The sequence below is a fragment of the Camarhynchus parvulus genome, chromosome 12 (genome assembly GCF_901933205.1).
Source record: "Camarhynchus parvulus chromosome 12, STF_HiC, whole genome shotgun sequence".
Classification (NCBI taxonomy): Eukaryota; Metazoa; Chordata; class Aves; order Passeriformes; family Thraupidae; genus Camarhynchus; species Camarhynchus parvulus.
In genome coordinates, this window is record NC_044582.1 from 3,290,699 (window position 1) to 3,311,756 (window position 21,058).

General features: G+C 59.8%; 4 protein-coding genes across 7 annotated transcripts in view; 1 reads left to right on the plus strand and 3 right to left on the minus strand.

Annotated features, from left to right (window-relative positions):
• RNF123 (ring finger protein 123) overlaps window positions 1–15,399 on the plus strand; it is a 48,068-nt gene extending 32,669 nt beyond the window's left edge. For all 3 annotated transcript variants that reach the window (XM_030956728.1, XM_030956729.1, XM_030956730.1), the window contains exons 32-39: window positions 605–744; window positions 891–1,079; window positions 2,601–2,676; window positions 2,830–2,914; window positions 14,052–14,194; window positions 14,554–14,648; window positions 14,748–14,833; window positions 14,938–15,399. In XM_030956728.1, the coding sequence (XP_030812588.1) occupies window positions 605–744; window positions 891–1,079; window positions 2,601–2,676; window positions 2,830–2,914; window positions 14,052–14,194; window positions 14,554–14,648; window positions 14,748–14,833; window positions 14,938–15,037 (914 nt within the window). In that variant the 3' untranslated portion in view covers window positions 15,038–15,399. The remainder of the gene's footprint in view (window positions 1–604; window positions 745–890; window positions 1,080–2,600; window positions 2,677–2,829; window positions 2,915–14,051; window positions 14,195–14,553; window positions 14,649–14,747; window positions 14,834–14,937) is intronic.
• Window positions 10,752–12,305, minus strand: AMIGO3 (adhesion molecule with Ig like domain 3). Its single transcript, XM_030956731.1, has one exon. The coding sequence runs from the start codon at window positions 12,303–12,305 to the stop codon at window positions 10,779–10,781; it is 1,527 nt and encodes a 508-aa protein (XP_030812591.1). The 3' UTR covers window positions 10,752–10,778.
• Window positions 15,400–15,472: 73 nt separating the features above from the next.
• Window positions 15,473–17,702, minus strand: GMPPB (GDP-mannose pyrophosphorylase B). The gene is made up of 8 exons (XM_030956732.1): window positions 17,523–17,702; window positions 17,377–17,457; window positions 17,255–17,303; window positions 16,544–16,845; window positions 16,389–16,467; window positions 16,169–16,296; window positions 15,805–15,987; window positions 15,473–15,662 (listed from the first exon to the last, which is right to left on the minus strand). Exons 1-8 carry the CDS (start codon window positions 17,649–17,651, stop codon window positions 15,531–15,533), a joined length of 1,083 nt encoding a protein of 360 aa, XP_030812592.1. The 5' UTR covers window positions 17,652–17,702; the 3' UTR covers window positions 15,473–15,530.
• A 595-nt stretch (window positions 17,703–18,297) lies between these two features.
• Window positions 18,298–21,058, minus strand: part of IP6K1 (inositol hexakisphosphate kinase 1) — a 36,947-nt gene continuing 34,186 nt past the window's right edge. The window contains exon 8 of one of the 2 annotated variants that reach the window (XM_030956617.1): window positions 18,298–20,822. In XM_030956617.1, coding sequence (XP_030812477.1) covers window positions 20,313–20,822 — 510 coding nt within the window. In that variant the 3' untranslated portion in view covers window positions 18,298–20,312. The remainder of the gene's footprint in view (window positions 20,823–21,058) is intronic. The other variant, XM_030956618.1, reaches the window with a different exon arrangement.

Consider the following 21,058-nt stretch of genomic DNA (forward strand, 5'->3'; position numbering starts at 1 on the left):
GGCTTAACGATAGGAATTGCTAAGTCATGATGAAAGAGCAAAAGAAGGCCCTCTCTTCTGCCTTTTGGACCCCAGCTTATCTCTGTAACCCCACAGGTCACTTTCCCTTAACCCCTACCATTGGACAAGTTTGGATCCCCTTATGCCCTATAAAAGGGGCTGTTTTAGCCCATTCTGGTTAGAAGAGCCATCGCTGGAACCTTTCACAGACCCCTCAATAAAACCATCACTGTGGAACCCCAGGACGTTTTTCTTCTCCTCTCTCGCAGTGTCTGCTTCCTCACTAGCCTGGGCACCTTAGCAAGCAAAGAGCTGGAATCCTGAGAGAGCTGATAATCACTAAAGAGCTGATATCCATTGTGCTTGCTAAGATAGCCAACTGCTGAGAGCAGCCTGGGTACTCGGACACTCTGTCCCTGTGAAGAACTGAGCTATCCAGCCCGTGCTGCCTGCTCGGGGGCGAATCAGCCCAGCAGGGAGTCGGGATTAGTAAGGCACAAGCCAACATTTCCCAAGCCCAGGACTGGTCTCTCAGCCTGCCCTTGCCCCTTACTCGTGGCTGCCCTGTGAGCAGGCCCCTGAAGCTGTCTCTGTGTGGTTTCAGAGCCGTGTCCCTCCACCTTGCTGCAGCGGCACATGGCAGACCTGCTCCGCAGTGACCGTGACCTGGCCCCCAGCTTCCTCAACAGCGTCCTGAACCAGCTGAACTGGGCCTTCTCCGAGTTCATTGGCATGATCCAGGAGGTGGGTGTGCCCCAGGGCTGTGGGGTGCAGCGCTCCGTGGGTGCCGTGTCCTGCACACAGGGGCTCAGGGCACAACTCACTGGGCTGGGGTGGCAGCCCTCCTTTGGGAAGGGGCTCCTTTTGAAGCTGTCTCCATTGCTTGGCAGATCCAGCAGGCAGCAGAGCGCCTGGAGAGGAACTTTGTGGACAGCCGGCAGCTGAAGGTGTGTGCCACCTGCTTTGACCTGTCGGTGAGCCTGCTCAGGGTGCTGGAAATGACTGTCACACTGGCCCCAGAGATCTTCCTCGACTGGAACCGCCCCTCCTCGGAGCTGCTGCTCCGGAGGCTCGCCCAGGTACCCTCTTGTGTGAAGAAGCAGCATCTGGAGGGGCATGGGGACCCCTCTGCCCTCTCTGTGGATGTGTGATGAACCAGGGGCTCCTGCTGCAAGTGCTGTAGTACTTAGAGGTGCTGCAGAATGGGTGTGCTCCCTAAAATCTCTGCATATCAACTGTTCCCCTCCTTTGCAACTGCTCTGGTCACAGCTGATTTCTACCTCTGCTGGGAGGGAGGGTGACAGCTGCTTAAATCTTCCTTATAAGGGGCCAGTAAGTGCTGAATGCCTGTGACAAGCAGTGCCATGAAATGTGGAGAGAAGGTGTGATATTTCTGGGTGAGGAGCTGTGGAGAGTGTAGCTGGTTTCACAGGGCACACACTCCAGTGTTTTGCAGGCATCTTGGTCCTTTATCTCTCAGTCTTAGAATTTGGTACTAAATGTCTCCACTTCCCTGCCACAGTGATTGGGACAGCCCCATTCCAACTCACAGCACCCCTTAGGCTCCAGTAAATTAATTTATTTTCTAAAGCATGAGCAATCCTGGAAAGCCCTGAGGGCAGCCTGCCCTTGTACATGCTGGGTTGGTGCAGAGCAGTCAGATGTACCTTGGCAGTACCACAGAGGTTCATACTTTGGGCTCAGGGCTCTGAGCAAATGAAACAGAGTGAGAGGTAGCGGGGTCTGGTACCATAATCATGAGGGAAGTGCTCAGCTGAGGGAGGAGGAAGGTGAGGGGCCCTTAGCAGGTGCTTTGGCAAGCTGGGGAATGTGCAGCAGAGAGTGGGGTGCTGCAGCTTCCTCCTTGCTACCTGTTGCTGTTATGAAGCCATGCCCCAGCACTGACCAGGCCCACAGAGGGGTGCAGTGTGCTGCTGTTGTGCATTGGGACAGCAGGAAGAGGGATTTTGCATTTGAGAGATGGAGCTCAGCTTGCAGCAGTTGTGTCAAGCCTGGAGCAGTCCCTACTGGTCCCGCTGGGGGTTTGGGTGGGAGCTGATGGTGGCTAATGAGGTGTGGTCACAGCTGATTCCATCCCTGCAGAGTGCTCTCTGCACTCACCCTGTGCTTCAGAGCTGGTGGGTCCATCCTGCTGCCAGCTGCAGGCAGGGCAGAACCTGGACTCTGCTTCACCCTGCTGACCCTGCTTCTGCCCACGGCTGCCAGCTCACTCTTCACAGGTTCTGGCTGTCCTGGGGACTGTAGCTTCTGCTTGCCAGGAGCTTTTCTCTGCAGAAGTAGCTTGGCTTCTTCAGGTGGGAATTCAGATTTAGGTGGGAGGTGCTGACATTCAGGTGTCTTGGCCTCAAACTGACTCTTCTCTGGGAGGTTTTGATTTGGTACAACCACTGTGATGTGGTACCACTCCCTCCATGCCAGGGCCAAGCTAGGTGTGTGCTGTGAGCCTCCCTCTGTGCATCCACCAGCTCTCAGGCACTGAGTCCAGACTATAGGGACATGATGCCCCAAAGCTCTTCAGATGCTGCTCACAGGAAGGCCCATCCAGAAAATACAAACCCTCTCTGCTTTTCCCTCCACAGCTCCTGAACCAGGTGCTGAACCGTGTGACAGCTGAAAGGAACTTGTTTGACAGAGTGGTCAACCTCCGTCTGCCAGGTGAGTGCCCTCTGTGGGAGTGTGTCCTTGGGGAGGGAGGGGTGGCTTGGGCTGAAGGTTAGTGCAGAGCTGGGTGGGATCAGACCTCAGACCTGCCTGCTCTGCCTGTCACATGGTGGCAGAAGCTCTGACCTTTCCCTTTTGCTTCCACAGGGCTGGAGAGCGTGGACCATTACCCAATCCTTGTGGCTGTGACAGGGATCCTGGTCCGGCTGCTGGTGGACACTGATGTTCAGGGGTGAGTGGCTTTTGCCTTCCAAAGCACAGGTCTCTGTGTGTGGCACTGCTCTGGGTGCTGCAGTGGGGCATGGGAGGTGTTGCAGGAGCAACATGGGGTGTGGAGACTAAAGTGAGGTGAAGCTGATGAGTGTGGAGCAGGCAGAAACCAAAGAGCCACATTCCCAGTGTTGCTACTGCTGGGTGCAAAGCCCCTTCCTGTGGTGGTGGAAAACCCTTGTGAGAGGTGGCTGTGATGGAAAACCCTTGTGAGAGGTGGCTGTGAGATGCTGTACTGACAGCACATGTGCACCTTCCTCCTTGGGATGGGGCTGGCACTGTGTGACAGGACAGCAGCTGGTGGAAGTTGTGGATGCTGCATGTGACAGAGCTGTGCTGATGTGGTGACACATCAAAGTGCTGCAGCACACAGTGATGGCTGGAAGGGAGCTCACTGGAGCTCCTTCACACTGGAGCCCTCCTAGGAAGGCATCAGAATGTGAGCAGAGCTCTCTGGCTGCCCAGACATGTGCCACAAAGGTGAGACAAGTCTTCTCCAGGCTCTTGGGTGATGCTGATTTTGAGATTAAACAAATCTTGTCTTCACAATAGCCAATCATTCAGAGAGGCATCACTAGGGAAGTGTTGTGGCTGGACAAAGCCACAGCTGACCTGATCATTTATGTGTCTGTGTCTGCTTGTACTGAGTCCTGCAAACAGACTTATTCAGACACTCTGCAGCCCTGCCCTTGCTGTCTCCCAGTGTCGTTTGCAGGTGTCTTGCCTGGTCACTGTTTGCTGTAGGCTGCTGTAGGAGATGGGGCTCCTCTGTCTGTGCTGCACATGCTGCTTGTTTTCATGTTTGGAGCACACAATAGTGTCTGGCTTTGCAGAGTCCCATCTGGCCGAGCAGCTCAGCCCTGCAGCCAGTCTTTCAGCTTCTTCTCTCAAGGACTCAAAGATGTACACAAATATATCTAATTATAACCTGCCTCCTGTGGCTGCTGCACCATTCTTACAGCCTCAAGTGTGACAGTGTCAGAACCTGGGCACAAGGTCACTGATCAGTGGCCTTTCTGGGCTGTGAGCAGAGGTGGACTTTGCTTGCCCTCAGAACCTTGCTCTGTGGAAAGGGCAAACATCATGAATTTGCTGCCACAACTAGACACTTCTTCCTGAAGGGAAGAGGGAGGTGATAAAACCCTTCCCTGCATGCCAGGATGAGAAATCCTTCCCTGCCTGTCTCTCCGTTGAACATGTGTCCCAGGTCAGGTCACTTGTCAGGTCAGAATGGGGAAGGGGAAGGGGAAGGGGAAGGGGAAGGGTTGTCCCTCAGTTTATCAAACTCCAGAGAGCACTGGGAAGATGGTAGTGGGGTATCAGTCACATCCTTCCTAGCCTGCAGGGAATCCTGAAGAGACAGAAAGCTTCCAGACTCTATTCTTTCCCTGAAAAGCCTGTTGTGCTTTGGGTTTGTGAATTCCAGGCAGGCAGTGTCATCACCAAGAGGCAGTGTCCCCTGTGTGCCAACAGCATCCTTCATGCCTCAGGCTGCACCATCACAAACCAGAGACACTGTGCTCGAGGGAACTGGCAAGTCTCTGATGTTCAAGGGCTTTGTAGTCACTTCCCTGAGCACTGGAAAGGAGAAATAAATGCAAAATAGTGGAATGATGTGTGAACAGCATCGTGTCCTTAAGGTGGACCTGACTGAGCAGGAGAAGCAGAAGGTGGAACAGGAGGAAGCCCAGGGAAAAATATCCATAAAGCAAAATTCTTCTGTGTGATTTTGCAAATCCATGCACTAAACCTGAGGTTTGATATGTCAGTGATCTCTAAAAGGCAGCCAAATGTTGCAGGGGAGCCACTGAGGTCAATCAAGACAAAAGAACCAAGGCAGGCAGTGTGGAGACCCTCTACTGAGCAGAGGGGATGGCAGAGACCAGGCAGAGATCACAGGCAGTGGCAGGGGAAGGGAGCAGTGAGCCCCCACACCCTTGGCAGCGCTCTGAACTGAGGACTGCATGTTGCACCCCTCTTACAGAGCTGTCCTGCTCTGTGCAGCCACACTGGGAAATGGCAAACAGAGATGGGATGGAGAAAACCAAAACACTGGGGCTTTTCTGCTGCCTTTGTACTCCTTGAGAGCTCAGCCCTGGTTTCATCCTCTGTCCAAGGCACCATCACCAGAGGGTGCTGAAACCTGAGAGGCACAGCTGGGGCAGCAGATAGCTACCTGGGGCAGCAATCACCCAAAACCCAGGGAGGTGGTGCCTGTCCGTGTTGGCTGGCCCAGAGCACAGCAATGGAAGCATCTGTATCCAGGTGTGTGAGTAAGGGGAATGGAACAGGAGAATTCAAACCTTCCTCTTCACACTCTATGGGAGATGATTGCCGTGGCTGAAGTGATTTAAAGGGTCCTGTGTGTAACCAGGCTCTCCAGAGCAGACCCATTTACATGAACTCATCTGTAGACAGACTTTCCTTTTTCCTTTCTCAGTGCTGCAAGCTGGTAGAAATCTCTTCCAGGTCCCATTTGGTAACTCCCAGATTGAGAGAAATCATTAACACAGAGATTTTCCAACCCACATCTGCATGTAGGAACGTCCCTGTGGGAATTACCAGGGACAGGGTGACCCTGACTGGTTCCCTGTGAGGAGGCTGTGCCCCAGAGAATGAGGGCAGGGACAGGACCTTGGGAGACCTCCTTGCCTTGGCTGTGCATTTCCTGGTTGCCTCTAACCCAGTAAGCAGACACTGTGCCAGGCACTTGGTTGGGAGGTGCTGCAAACACCTGGGAGGTAGGGAATGGGCTTATCTGGTGGTGAAGGAACCAAGTCCCATTTATGGGATGAGAACATTGCAGTGGGGAAGTTCAGTAAGAGCCAGGGCCCTGCCAGCTCATCCAGTCGTGTTCTCAGGCTGCAATCAGATGCCTCAGCTGCTCCTTTCCCAGCTCAGGACACTCATCCAGGCATTGAGTCCTCTTGCTGTGGACTCCTGGCATCAAGCAGAGCCATTAAGCACAAGGAAAGGGAGCATTGCCCAGGCTGGGCTGTGGAGAGACAGCTGATCCATCATTCCCCGTGGTCCCTGGATGGAGCAGGCTGTGCTTTTGAGGGAGCGGAGGTGCATTTCCTCGCTGGCTCAGGCAGGATGGGCTGGTGCTGCTCCTGGTGAGTGCCTCCTGCCAGCCCTCAGCTCTGAGAGCAGCACTGGGGAGTGCCAGGGGCTGGCAGGGCCGAGAGCAGGGATGTCCCTTTGCCCCTTTGCTCCCTTCTGCAGCCTTAATGACTGAGCAGGGAGGAGAGGAAATCTGCCAGGCTGAGCCAGGAGCTGGGCTGGATCCACAGCACAGACCCTGGCTGTCTTCAGGCAGTATCATCCCTCTCTTTGTCTGCTTGCTAAATAATTGAGCAGATTTTCTATTAAGCCTCTTTCAGAGTGAGCTAATGGAGCAGTGCTGGCCAGGGCTGGTGTCAGGATCCTGGTGAGAGCGAGTGGCAGGGGAAGGGGTGAGGCCCAGGGATGAGGCTGTGCTCCCCTGTGTGTGAGGGCATGCTGTGATTAGGACTGCCTTTGTGGGAAGTGAGTGGCCATCCCAGAGTGGAAATGAGCTGGGTTGTGTCAGGGCAGGGCCACTGCTCTGCTCCTTGGCTTCCCCCATGCTCCCTCCATCCCCTCAGAGGCAGGGAGGCGATGCTGTCAGGGTGAGGAGAGGGTTGGGACAAGTCCTAAAGAGCCTTCAAGCTCCATCTCCCAGGGACTTTGTGCATGAAGGATGGAGAAGACAGAAGGAAAAGCACTGTGCTCACCAGGATCATGGTGGTACTGGCCATCAGAGCGCAGGACAGGGATCCTGGACCAGAAACAGCCCTGCTGAGCCAGTGGGATGCTGAGCAGGAGCCCGTGGGACCTGCCAGAAGCAGCACTGGGCTGGTGTGGTGTTGGGATATTTCTGTCTGGGTCTCTGCACTCTTCTCCTTTGCAAGCTACAGATGGGTAAAGAGAGATGGGCTGGGAGGAGACAAAGGGGCTCCTGGGGCAGAAGCAACACACTGGTGAGCAGAAAAGTAAGGAGGCACAAGACTGGATAGGAGAGGGAGGCTAAAAAGACTGCTCAGCTGCTAAATTGTTTGGGGATCACCTCCACTGGAAAGCTGAGAAGATCCCAGTCTGCAGATTCCTGATCAGCCTGGCCACCCACCTGTGTGCTCAAGTGCTGCTGGGACCCTGGGGGCTTGGCAGAACCCATGGGCATAGGTTTTCTGCTTAGTTCCTATAAGACTTTGTAATTAATTTGGGATCCCTTAAACTCTAATGCTCCCTCAACAATGTTGGTGAGCAAGTTGTGGTGGAAGGAGGGGCAGGAGTAGACATTTCATGGACCATACAGTCTAAAGGAGTCCTTGGTGCCTTGCCCTAAAAGGTAAAACAAAAAAACTCAGAAAAAAACTCAGAAAATGGGTGGTACTGAAGTTTTGCAGTGTGTAACATTGGGGTGAGTGTGAACCAGAGCACAGAAGAATTATTAGCTCTGGCCTAGGTTTCATGGTTAAAAAAGGAGTGTGGTCAGTGTTTCTACAAGCTGCCAGCTCCAAGTGCTGCATCCTGAGTGACGGGACTGCCAGGACTCTCCCAGCCCCTTGGGGCTGTCAGGCACATGCTGGGAGGCAGGAGCAGGCCTTGTGCTGGCCAGCACCAGGCTTTGCTGATTTGAGCTCTCTGGAAAACTGTGAGCATCATAAGGAAAGGATCCAGGCCCTGCCGTGTCCATCCTTGGTGACAGGAGGACAGGATGGGACTGGCAGTCAGTGCTCCCCCATTGTCCTGGCTGAGGTGTGAGGTGCCAGAGGAGACAGGAGTCAGTGCTGGACACTGGTCCCCAAAGCCATCCTTATCCCAAAGCCAGTCCTTATCCCAGAGCCAGTCCTTATCCCAGAGCCAGTCCTTATCCCCAAGCCAGTCCTTATCCCAAAGCCATCCTTATCTCAGAGCAAGTCCTTGTCCCCACACACCCTGGCACAGGTCCCTGTGTGCCAGGGCCAGGCAGATTTTGCTGACCCATTCCTTTGCCCTGCCGAGTCAGGGAGCAGGAGGGAGGTTTGGCAGCGAGCCAGGGGTGTAATGGTGGAGATGGCTGCCAGGAGAGGACCGTGGATTCCTTGGGGAAGATCCATTAGGTTTCCCAGCTCCTGCCTGTCAGAGAGGCTTTGCTCCTGGCTGGTTTTCCTTGCTGAGATGTTCTGCCTTTCAGGCTGCTTAATGAACAGTTCAAACCACCTCCCAGTGCTCATTGGATCAGCAGCGTGGTGGTGTGGGATCCTTTCTGAGCATCAGGAGCGGGTGAAAAGCAGCAGCAGGACTTTCCTGGGTAGAGGCAGAGGGATCCCTTGAGGGCAGCACGGATACAAATCTCAGAGCAAGGCCCTGGAGAACAAGCTTCAGCTTTCCTGCAGGGGTAGGAGAATTGCAGCCAGCCTAGGAGAGCTCTCCTGGGCTTTTTCAGGCTGATGTGTCCCTGGAAAGGCCCCTGGGAGCTTTTCTTATGCTCCCTGATATTTCCCCAGTCTTCAGTCATTATCTTCAGCTGAGGATGCAGGTTTGCAGGAGCACTGATGCCTGGTGTTGGCAGTGGGGAAGGGGGAGATTTTTGGGGAGACAGACAAGAATGGTGATAATGGGTGGGTAACACCCACTCTGGGTGCTGGGGCCCAGAGCAGCGCTTCATCTTTCCTTCTGGAGGAAGATGTGCTCAGAGGTGGCACATGCTCTGGCTGGGCCCTGGCTGCAGTCAGCTGGGTCTCTTCTCTGTCCCAGACATTCCCAGGTTAAATTCAGACCTTCCCTCCCGTGGGATCCCTGCCTGGCTGCAAAGGGGTGATGGCAGCTCAGCTCCACCCTCGAGGTGCCGCTCACCTCCGTGTCTGACACTGCCACACCTCGGCAGCCCCGGCAGCCCCCGTGTGGCTGGCACGGCGTCCTGGCCCGTCAGGACACTGCACTAACACGAGGTGACAGGGCCAGCGAGGGCACGGCCAGCGGGGGCTGTCGCTGTGCATCCGTCACCTCCGGCTGCCGCGGGGCACGGAGCTGCACAAAGTCACGGCGGGAGCGGCCTGGGAGGCCAGGCTGCCTCAGGAGAGCTGCTCTGCCAGGCACTCACCCCTCCCTGGGTGAGGGGACGGTATTGACAATTTATTTGGGCACAAAGTTGAGGTTTTGCTGGGAAAAAAAGCTGTTTGTTTCCTAGCCAGAGAAGTTGAAAGGATGTGTGCTAGTGTGGTCCCGATGCCACAGGGTTCTTCCCCTCCTGCCAGTCACAGGGCTGCCAGCAGCTCTTGGGACCAGAGCTCAGCCATGGGAGGGGGCTGCAGGTGTCTGAAGCATCCTGGCCCCCTCTGTGCTACATGTGATGGCCTCCTGCTCCTGCTCCAGCTGTGGATGGGACACTGGTGACTGGCAGATGGGTAGGATACCCTTATCCCTCTGTGGGATCAGACAGGCATTTTGGGGGTCCAGAACCCCAAACCCTGTTTCAGGAAGAGGGAAGGGTGGGTGCCAGGGAAGGCAGTGCAGGGGAAATGAGTGGGGCGCTCCATCTGCAGGGAGCATCAGGGCTTTGCCAAAGGCAGCGCCCATCCCTAGTGGTTTCTTTGCCCTGCATCTAAAGCCTGCTTGTTCTTTTCGGGGTCTGGATGTGCCCTCATGTCAGTTGGTGCTGCTCCTTCCCCAGCTCCCAGGCATCATTTAGGGGACCTGCTGTCCCAAGGACAAACCACTGGATGCCTCTCTCTCAGCATCAGCGCACCACCAGCACATTTAACCCCCTTGCCAAGGCTACCTGAAGGCCATTTGATGGGAACAGGATGCTCTGTGTGCCAGGCCTGCAGGAATTCAGGGCTCCCTCAGCCTCCCACTGCTGTGCCTGTGAGCTGCACACTGCTGCAAGGGCAAGGAGACACTCAGCCCAGCGTGAGCTTAAAAAAATAGGCATTTTTATTCCAATGGAACTAGAGAATTACGACCCAGGAGAGGGGAGGATTACTCACATTTATCGATAGGCTGATTAGGTTGCTGCCTAAATAGCTGTGCTCGAGCAGCGTGTCTGCCTCAAGGAGAAGCAGCGGGGAGCGCGTGGCGCATCGGGGACCTCGGTGTCCTTGGTGGCACGGCGAGCTCTGAGCAGTGCGGGCTGGGGCGCTGTGGCTCGTCACCTCATCCTGCCTGGACGATTTACAGCTTCTCGGGAAGCAAAAGCTTGCAAGGTTTGCTTGGCTGTGTGGCTGCTCGGGCGCTGAGCTCCATCCCTCCTGCATGGCCATGTCTGGGGAGGGCTGTGGGGATGTGTACCCCCTGTTTGTGACAGGGTCACAGTCCCCTGCTCCCAGCGATGACATGCTGATGGCGACTGGCGTGTGCTGGGAGAGGACGGTGGCATCACCATTCCTGAGGACCCTGGCACGAGCCAGGACAGTGTCCCACTTGTCACAGTTATTCGTTGGCCTGGAGGGTCTGTGGCAGTGGTGTCAGGTTGGGCATCTCATGCCTGGGGACATGACAGACCCCCAGGCCTGGTGTCACATTAGGGAGGGCGGGTGCCCAAATGAAGGGGTGTTTCTCCAGCATGCTGGGTTCGTCAGCGTTACCCACGTGCTAACAAGGCCATTGCCAGCAGATTATGCCAGGTGCTCTTGCTGGGCACCAATGTGCCCGTGGCCCAAAACCCACCAGGAGCCCTTGGCTGAAGCAGTTGTGGGTGATGTCAGTTGCTCCTGTGGGTCGTGGTCAAGCCAGGAACTCGGGATGTCCAATAATCCTGATCTAGCAGCGATGGAGCAGACCAGCTCTCAGGAGGCCTCGGCTCTGCTCCCAGCTCTGGCCCACTAAGACACAATGGGGGTGTCAGAAAAGACAGAGCTGATGGACTCTGAGTCTGACTTGAGCTGCAGGACCTTGGGGTGCTTGGGGTCGGGGAAGTCCTCGCCGAGGGCCAGGCGGATCTTGCCGTTCTGTGTCTCCCTGATGGGCTCCAGGAACACGACGTGTTTGTTGGCGCTGGCCTTGCGGTGCGGCCCGTCGGTGGCAGGGGGAGTGGTGCTGAGGATGGAGGACTGGGCGCTGCACTCCTGCGGGGGGCTCAGCGGGGCCGGCTTCCTGCAGCAGCCCAGGCAGCGGCACGGCGTCAGGTACAGGTAGATGATCACCAGCACCAGGCTCACGATGCAGCCCAGCAGGGTCGTGAGGCCAGTGCTGAAGGTCTCCCCAGCTGCCTTGGGGTAGAGGACAGTCACGTTGAACTCGCACATCCTGCTGAAGTTGTAGGGGCTGTTCATGGCCAAGCCTACGTAGACCCCCGAGAGCCAGGGCTTGGCTGCGGCGATCCTCAGGCTGCCATTGTGATAGACCTCCAGGGAGCGATTGCTGTTCCCCGGGTGTTTGATGGGCTCGTGGTGAGGGGTGATCCACATGGAGGTGGTGGCAGCGTGGGGCAGGCTGCTGTTACTGGTGTTACAGGTGAGCAGGACGGGCTGGCCCACCACCACCTCCAGGTGTGAGAGGTGCGCGTCCTCGGTGCTCGCCGAGCAGTTCTCAAACATGTCTCTGTGCTTGAGGAACTTGATCAGGGACCGGGGCGCGTTGTCAGACACCTTGCAGGTGTGTTCCTCAGAGAAATCTTTCACAGAGCTGAAACCTCTCTGATTCCAGCGCTGAAGCATCAGGTAGAGCGCACAGCTGCACCTGATGGGGTTGTTGTGCAGGTACAAGCCGTTGCCGACATTTTCGGGCAGGGCTGCCAGCACCTCCAGGGGGATGCTGCTCAGGCTGTTGGAGGAGAGGTCCAGCGTGCGGAGCTTGTGGATTCCCAGCCCCTGCACAGCGTGGAAGGGGAAGGTGGTCAGGTTGTTCCAGCTCAGGTAGACTTTCCGCAGATCACTCAGCTTGGCAAAGGCGTTTTCATCCACCCGCTTGATGTGGTTGTCGTAGAGCAGCAGCTCCTCCAGGCTCACCAGCGCTTCGAAGTAGTGCCTCTCCACAGCTTGCAGGTGGTTGGAGGACATGTCCAGGTGCCGCAGGAAGGAGGCGTTGTGGAAAGCCCGCAGAGAAAGGTTCCAAATCTGGTTGTGGCTGATGTGAAGGGCCTCGAGGTGCGGGAGGGCGGCCAGCCAGTGGTCGTGGAGCTGGGTGAGGGCGTTGTGGCTGAGGTCCAGCGTGGTGGTGGTGGGCGGCAGTGCCTGGGGCACCCACCGCAGCATCTGCCGGCTGCAGCTCAGCAGGTCGGAGGTGCAGATGCAGGCGTCAGGGCAGCGGTGGGGCCGCGGGGAGGCTCGGGGGGCGCACAGCTGGAGCAGCAGCAGGAGCAGCTTTGCCACCCGCGGCCAGACCGAGTCCGCGGTCGCCGGCGAGGACATTGTGGCGGGCAGGAGCCTCTGTACAGCCCCGCGGCACAGCCAGGCTCGATGAGACGCGAGAAAAAATCTGCCGCCGTCTTTCGTCTCTCCCCCAGCGCTGGCTTGGCTCTACCAAGCATCCAGAGGCGCCCTTTTGCACCCCGCGGAAGAGGATCCCGATTCCAGCCGTGGGGCTTGAAAAGACCTAAAGGGCGGCATCGCCCTGCCCGGCTCTGCCGCGGCTCACCCGAGGCTGCCTCGTACCTGCGCTGCCGGGGCTCGGGTGGGCGCCGCCGATCAGCATCGGGGGGCTGAGGCGCTCGGGGGCTCTCTGTGTCGGGCTGGGCGGGCGCCTCGCTGCCTCCTGGAGCTGCTCATCCCTGGAGTGCGAAGTTTCTCAGGGCTCAGCGCCGCCGCGGCACATCCGCACGCTGCGACCGCCGGGGAGCTGGTCCGGCTCCGTCCCGGGCAGCATCTCCGGGAGCCGGGAGCGCTCCTGCCCCTATTTACGGGCGGGCGGTGCGCGGCGAGGGGGCCGGGCGGGATCTCATTGGCCCCGGCGCGGGGAGTGGTGGCCCTGGCCCGGTCCCTGTCCCCTTCCCTGGCCGTGGCCCTCCCTGCGGGTGGGCAGAGCGATGCGCAGCCAGCACCGACCCTGCGTGGTCGCTCGTCCCCAGAGGAGCTGAGGACCACTGGCCGTACCGGTGTGCAGCTGCCGGGGAGCCGCGACCGGCTGTGATCCATAGAGCGGCTGCTCCGCCGCTGCCCAGCCTCTGGCAGAATGCTGGAATAAACCCGTCACCTCTGGGAGCCCCTCGTGTCACATCCTGCACCCAGGCTGGGAGTGGGGATGGCGGTCACCCCCGGTGCTGCTTCTCTCCCAGCCGTGGTCCTTCTTGCTCCCTAATCCTCATCACCCCACGGGCTGGGGACCCCCCAGCACCCCCGGCCCTGGGGTGAGCAGGGGGCTTAGCCTGGTGGGGTCCCCACGGCAGAGGGGGTGCCGCGGGCTGCTGACGGGGAAGGAGTGGCCATAGGGTGAAGGACACGCAGGAATGTCATTATCCAGAGCTCAGGCGGTTTAGTGGGAAGAGGAGAGCTGGGGAGTTGTTTTCCATTAGGGCAGCAAAAAGCTAATTTGGCGGCTGCGGCTGCTGCGAGTCAAGGGGCTGTTAACCCCCTGCGCCCTGGCTCAGCCTGTGCTGACTGGCTGCTCCCTTGCCCCTCCTGCCGCTGGGCCGGCTCTGCTTGCCCCTGGGCCGGCCACTGAGCCAGTTCCGCTCCTTGCCAGGGACTGTTACCAGGCACTGGTGCCCGAGGGAGACACTCATTAAGGCGACCTTCATCTGTCCTGGCTGTGCCCACTGAAATCAGGGAGGGCCACGACTCCTCCCTCCTGCCTTTTGGGGGGACCCGCTTGCTCTGAGCACACCCTGAACTGTCCTGTTGGTGCAGGAGGGCTCCAGCCCCTGTGTGAGGCTCTGCAGAGCATCTCCCCTGAGGTGCTGTGACCAAGGGCAGTGCTGGATGCTTCAGCTGCCCTGCAGCAACCCCAGGCTCAGGCACTGGCCCGAGGGCTGCAGCCTCAGCAAGTGCCGAGGCACTGCATCGATCCCCGAGCCTGAGTCGGGGTGCCAAAGGAGGAGGAGGATGGCTGCTGCTCTTTGGCTGCATTTGAGCACATTCCCCTGGACTGGGGGGACAGCAGCTGGGGATGCTGGTGTGGGAGCTCAGGGTGGGTTGCCTGAGCTCTGTGTTCCCCGGCAGGACCGAGCGCGCCACCGCGGTGCTGCTGGCAGATCCCTGCTTCCAGCTGCGCTCCATCCAGTACCTGCTGGGCCACGCCGAGCCCTCGGCCCTGGCAGCAGCCGCCCCAGCCACGGACAAGCGCCACTTCTCCCTGCAAACCTGTAAGTGTTGGCACTGCACTGGGAGCTGGGCTCTGCTCACCTCCCACCCACAGCTGGGCAGGGAGGAATGGGGCTGCTGCTGTCTGTGTCCCCTGCAATGGGGCTGCTGGTCTCTGTGTCCCCTGCAACATCCCAGCCCTTTTAGTCTGTGGGGACAGGTATCTATGCCCTCCTCCACCACCCCAGGAGCAGCACTTTGGATGGGGATGTATCCAGTGCCAGCCAGTAGTTCTGCCCTTCTCCAGTGCTCCCTGTCCTGCTGGTCCCCAAGGGCAGCTGCAGCCCCTGTGCATCACTCAGCAGCCTCAGGACAGCCTGAGGGTCCCATTCACCCCCCACACACCCAGTTTCCTCCCCAGACACAGAGTACATCAGTACTGAGGAGCTGACAAAGGTGGAAAAGATGCTGAACCATCTGAGTGAGGAGTCCAAGCAGGCAGCTGCAACCACACTGGTGAGTCCTCCCCCTGCCCCAGCCCTGTCCCAGTCCTTGACAGCAGGCCTGGGACACGGCACTTTGGATGGCACTGCTAACTCCTGGTAACCCCCACAGCCCACCAGCGAGGAAGACCTGTGCCCCATCTGCTACGCACACCCCATCTCGGCCATCTTCAGGCCCTGCTCCCACAAGTCATGCAAGTGAGTAGCTCCCATGTCGGACCTCCACCAGGATGACTGCCAGCCCCTGGCCCTGCCCTGTGCCGTGTGGGTGGGGGCTGATGCTCTTTCCTCCTCTGTCCCAGAGCCTGCATCAACCAGCACCTGATGAACAACAAGGACTGCTTCTTCTGTAAGGCCACCATCACAGGGGTGGACGACTTCACCAAGCCAGCCAGCTCGTAGAGCCCAGCCCCACGGGCTCCCCCAGCGGAGCGAGGCAGCCCCCCCGCCTCATGCTGCCTTCTCCCCAAACCTTGCCCTGCTCAGGGCTGTGGCACCCTCACCCAGAGGGTCAGGACCCAGCATGGGGCAGCAGTGTGAGGCAGGAGGGCTGCAGGGTGGGAAAGGCACGTGCCCAGCAGCCTCTCTGCCCCAGGGGCCGTTCTCAGGGAGGGGAGCCCAAGGCCTCGATTCTGCAGCAGTGCTGGGAACACACAGCAGCCCCGGGGCCAGGGCAGGGGGGCTGGGCTGGGCATTTGGGCTGTTAACTTGCCCCTGGCTGGGGGCTGACTTCATGAAAAGCAGCATTAAATTATTCTTCCTTATGTGGTGCCCTGAAAGAGGGAAAGGGAAGGCCCCCAGTGTTGGGGCTGCACTCAGGTGATGCTTAACAGTAAATGGAAATATAAATATTTAATCCAAGGAGAGCTGGGAGCACAGGGCCTGCTGGGGGCTGCTACATGATGATGCGTGGCTCTGGCACAGACTCGGCGATGGATTTGTGTGGCAGCACATTGGCCCCGTTGAGGTAGAGCTCGTCGTTGACGATGACATCCTCGCCCAGCACAGTCACGTTCTCCATGCGCACCTGCCCCAGAGAGGCCCTGTCACACCCCTGGGCTCGGGCTCCTGCTCCTGCCTGCAGGGACCCCATCCCTGCAGCCACAGCACGAGGAGGTGGGAGGGCAAGAGCTGAGTCCCGACCACCTGCGGGGCACCCGTGTCCTCACCCACTGCCCCACGGAGCAGCTCCAGCCTACGATGCAGGACTCCAGCCAGGAATGGGAGCGGATGCGGGCCCCTTCCAGCACAGTGCAGCGCTTGATGCGCACCCCGTCCTCCACCACCACGCCGGCCCCGATCGTCACGTTGGGGCCGATGACACAGTTTGCCCCAATCTTGGCACTGGGGTCCTGGAAGGAAGAGGGCTCATGCCAGGGTCGGGAGGGCAGACAGCTCTTGGCATAGCCCATGCCACTTGGCCAGCCAGGGGAGAGGAGAACACAGCTTGAGGATGGCAGCGAGGGCAGTGGTGGGACAAGGCAGAGAGCTCATGACATGCCCGGGGCTGATGTGCTGGGGGCTGGCACTTACCACCAGCACATTCCCTACGACACCGGGCCCCGAGTGCAGCTTCTCGGGGTGCTGAGCCCGCAACGCTTGCAGGTACATGCACATGCCCGTAAGGAAATCCTTTGGCTGCCCAATGTCCATCCAGAAGCCTGTGGGGACAAAGCCACGGTGACAGCCCCCAGCGTGAGGGTGGCAGTGCAGGCAAGACCCCGATGCTGCCTGCACTGTGCACAGGGCTTACCCTGTAGCTCCATGGCGTAGAGCTGCCCGTCCTGTGCCATGGCTGGGAAGATCTCCTTCTCGATGGAGGTGGGGCGCAGCTGCGAGGATGGGGCACGGGGCTGAGCAGGGGGCACAGCCCCTCAGCCCGGCCCAGCCTGGCACCCCGGCTCATACCTGGATGCGTTGCAAGATGCCAGGGTTAAATATGTAGAGGCCAGCGTTGATCTTGTTGGACACAAAGACGCGCGGCTTCTCCACAAAGCGGCAGATGCGGCCGGTGTCGGCCTCGCACACCACCACGCCGTACTTGGCCGGCTCCTCCACGCGGGTCACCACCAGGGAGCCCTCGCCGCCGTGCTGCCGGTGGAAACGGGCCAGCGCCGCGAAGGGGAACTCGCAGATCACGTCGCTGTTGAGGACAAAGAAGGGCTCCCCGTCCTCGGCCAGCAGGTCCCGTGCCAGCGCCAGCGGCCCCGCTGCGCGGCCGTGAGTGAGGCCGCAGGGACGTGGTGAGCCCGGGTCCTGCTGGCCCCACCTCTGCCCGTCCCAGCATCCCTCCCAAGTCCCCGATCCCTCTGGACCCTCACCCGGCCCGCTGTCCCTGGTCCTGCCCATTTCCATCCTGGCATACCCCTCCTGATTCCCCTGCTCCTGCCGGCCCTACCCATCCATAGTAATGCTGCTGCCCATGGTGCCCCACTCCCGGTGTCCCCCAGCCCTACCCATCCATACCCACCCTCATGCCCACGGTGCCCCCCTCCCAGCGTCTCCAGCCGTGCCGTATCCATCCCGGTGTCCTCCCCCAGCACCCACCCTGCTGTCCCTGGACCTCCTCCATCCCGCCTGCGCCCGTCCTCCAGCCCCAAGCTCCCGCCCGAATCCTACCTGTGCCCAGCGGCTCCTTCTCGTGGGACATGGAGATGCGGATGCCGAGCTGCGGGCACAGGGTGAGCGGCGGGACAGGCCGGGTAACGGGGGGAGGAGGGAGGAGACGGAAGGGCTCTTACCCGTTGTTCCTGCTCCCGCATAGCGGCCTCCAGGGCGTCCGACATGTAGCTCACCGCCAGCACCACATGGCTGACGCCCGCCTGCGGGAGCGCGGGTCAGCCGGCGGCGGGGCGGCCCCCGCGCCCCCCGCGCCCCGCGCCCCCACCTGCCGGAGAGCTTCAAGCTGGTGGAGCAGCACGGCCTTGTTGCAGAACTCCACCAGCGGCTTCGGCCGGCTCAGGGTCAGCGGCCGCAGCCGCGTCCCGAAGCCGCCAACCAGGATCAGCGCCCGCATCCCCCGCGTCCCGCGTCTCACGCCAGCGCCCGCACCGACACGTCAGCGCCGGGCGCGCCGGGCGCGTCACCACCGCGCAGCACCGCCCCGCCCGGGCCCTGCCTCCGCCAGCTCCGACTGCCCGCCCGGCTCCTACCGCCCCGCCCGGGCCCTGCCTCCGCCAGCTCCGACTGCCCGCCCGGCTCCTACCGCCCCGCCCGGGCCCTGCCTCCGCCAGCTCCGACTGCCCGCCCGGCTCCTACCGCCCCGCCCGGGCCCTGCCTCCGCCAGCTCCGACTGCCCGCCCGGCTCCTACCGCCCCGCCCGGGCCCTGCCTCCGCCGGCTCCTACCGCTCGCCCGGCTCCTAGCGCCCGCCCCCGAACACCGCCTTCCCGCCGGGCCCTGCCTCCGCTGGGTCCTACCGCCCGCCCCACACACTCCCCCGCCCAGCCGGGTCTGAAGGCCCGCCCAGGTCCCATGGCCGTACGGCCGGGTCGTTGCTGCAGCCACCGCACCCTGCCCGGGGCGCCCTCGGGCCGCAGCAGCCACGGGGCGACCCCGACGAGAGGAGAGCAGCGGCCGCAGCCGCAGCGAGCGGGGACGTGCATCCAAACCCCCGAAACTCGTCCCCAAGGTTCAGACGGCGGGAGAGGCAGGCACGGCACGCCGCGGACAAAAACAGATCCTTTAATGGTTTTTGGTTCTCTGTGAAGCACAAACAGGGTGGTTATTCATGTAAAAACAAACGGGGCCAAGGCTATGTACAAGCTGTGGAGTCCCACCGCGGTGGTCCGAAGGGAGGGAGGCGGCTCCCACTGAGCACCGGCAGCGTGGCCCGTCCGTCACGGCCCAGTGAGGCGGGGAAAGGCAGGAATGAGCGCGGGGGACAGCAAGGGGCTCTCCCGGCGGGGCGGCCCGGCTCACCCGAGCACAGCCCGCGGGCACAAGGACATGCAGAGGTGGGCGGCGATGGGCCACGCAGGGCAGGGCCAGGGAATAATGCGGCTGTTGTGGGTACCTACACCCCTGCACTCACCCAGCCTCGCTGCCTCCTGCAAACCTGCTCCCTGAAAATCCTGCGAGTCCTGGCAAGGTAGGGGCCCGCAGGAGCAATGAAGTAACCCAGTGCAGGGCAGCGTGCCATGGATAAAGGTCCTTCTCCAGACGATGGAAGGGGAACAGTGACTTGGGCAGGCTTTTGAGGAGCTAGGAGACAGGCAGAGAAATGGGGCAGCTCTCCTGTCCCCTACCACACCAGTGCCACACACCTGTGCCTGAGATGTGGCAGCTGTGCTGTCCGAGCGGCCTCTGCGCACATGGAGTCGGCACACATGCGACATGCGAGTATTCCCCAAACAAGCATCCCTGAAGTAATTAAAAAAACCCCAACCTTGGCCTTGTGGGTACACAGGGTCATGGTAATGCCATGGAGCAAGTCAGTGAGAGCGGGAGGGAGCAGCCAGGGCCCCAGCACAGAAACAGGAGCTGAGGTGGAGCAGGGTTCGGTCCGGTACCACCAGGCCAGAGTATCAAACGTTAATTCCTCATCAAAGGAGGCTGGGGACATTTATTTTGGGAGACACTGACTCTGTGAAGCAAAGCTGAACAGTCAGGCAGTGGTACTGAACAGTCAAGACAGTGGCTCTCACTGCTCAGCTAGGTCACCCCCTCACCTGGCCTCTAGAGACCCTTAGGGAGGGGATGGGGATGAGCCCTAAGCCTCAGCCTCCCCTGCCACCACCTCCAGACCTGTTGGAGAGCAGGGCCTGGGGGCAGAGGGTCCCCGGGGGAAGAGGGCAGCTTTGTGCTGGAGGGATATACTCTGTACTTGACAGGAGGGGAAGGGTTGAAATGGTCCAAAATGCCCCACTGCACAGCTGGGGTCATGTTAACTGCTACAGATACTATTGCTAGCCCACGAGCTGAGCGCTTTCAGGTCAGTGGTCCAGGGCAGAGTCACTCCTGCAGAGCCCTGTGCCTGCCCATGCCATGCCATGCCATCAGGGTGCGAGCAGAACCCAGGCTCGAGCACAGCTCCACGTGTGTGGCACTCCCTCTGGGCCACAGCTCTGCCAGGGATTGCATTTGGTCATTTCATTTCCGTGTTTGGGGTAGATACTCACAGTGCCCAAACAGCAGAAAAAGGCAGCATCAAAAGCAAAGCCCCATTGGCAAAACCCAGGGCAGAGCCAGCGACACCGAACACAGGGACTGGCACCTGACTGCTCACTGGGGGCCTCACAGACGCTGCCAACCGTCAGGCAAGCGTCCTTTCCAACAACTCAGGAGAAATTCAAAGGGGAAGCTCCTGAGCCAGAAGGCTCCTCACACCAGAGCTCCAGCCTCGTCAAGAGCCCTGGGCTCTCCTGCTTTCTCTTCCCTAGGTCCAGGTCCTCCCTCCAGAACGCACATATGATGAGCGAAGAACCGGGACACCTGACACCCAGCAGGCATCTACAGAGCCTCCTCCAGAAGGCAGAGCAAGTGCGGCCAGAACCATCCGGTCAGCACGAGGAGTTCTTCCATCCTGCCTCACCTCAGCTCTTCTATCCAAGTACATTTAAAAAACAACAGAGCAATACAGTTGTTTAAAACCAAATTTGTCTGTGTTTTTCCTGTGGTAGTGGGTGGTCTTGTCTGCTCCTGCCACCAGGACAAGAATAAGAGGCCACAGCCCAGAGCTACTGGTTTTCCTCCCGCATCTGTTCCATGATGTTGATGAGGCTCTCCAGCCCGAACACGTAGCCCATGTCGGGTCCGTCGTGCACGGTGGGGTCGTCGCGGAAGCCCTTGAAGGTGCTGTGAGCAAAGTCAATCATGCGCACGTCCACCTTGGGCTGGGCCGAGGAGCCGGGCTCCGAGCTGCCGCCGTCCTGGAGGCTCTCCGGGACCGAGCCCTCCCCGCGCTTCAGGCGCGCCTCGGGCCGGCGCTCCAGCGGGGTCCCAGCACGGCTGTCCTTACCGTCGTAGATGATGAGGAGGGAGCTGGAGTAGAAGCGGTAGGAGGCCTGTCTCTCCAGAACCGCCTTCAGGCTGCGCAGTTTGGCCAGGACAGGCTCAAAGAGGTCCTTGCGCAGCTCGATGCCGTTGTGCAGATACTGGTAGAGGGCGTTGCGGAAGCCTTCGATGGAAAGGCCGCGCCCATAGTATTTATTCCTGCATAAGTAATGCCCCGTGTCCAGCTGATAGACCTGGAACACCAAAGGAAATGCACATCAAGTGGGAGCAACGGGCTAAGGCCACGCAGAGAGCCCTGAGCTGTCCTGCACTGACAGGGCAGAGGGAACTCATCCTATCCCCATTATGATTGAGTGGGAGCAGGACACAGCTCTCCTCATTCCCTGCGTCCCAGAGCAGCTCATGGGTGCTGCCCAGGGGCTGACTCAGGATGCCTGAGCACTAGTCCTCTTCCAGGACACCCAAAAGG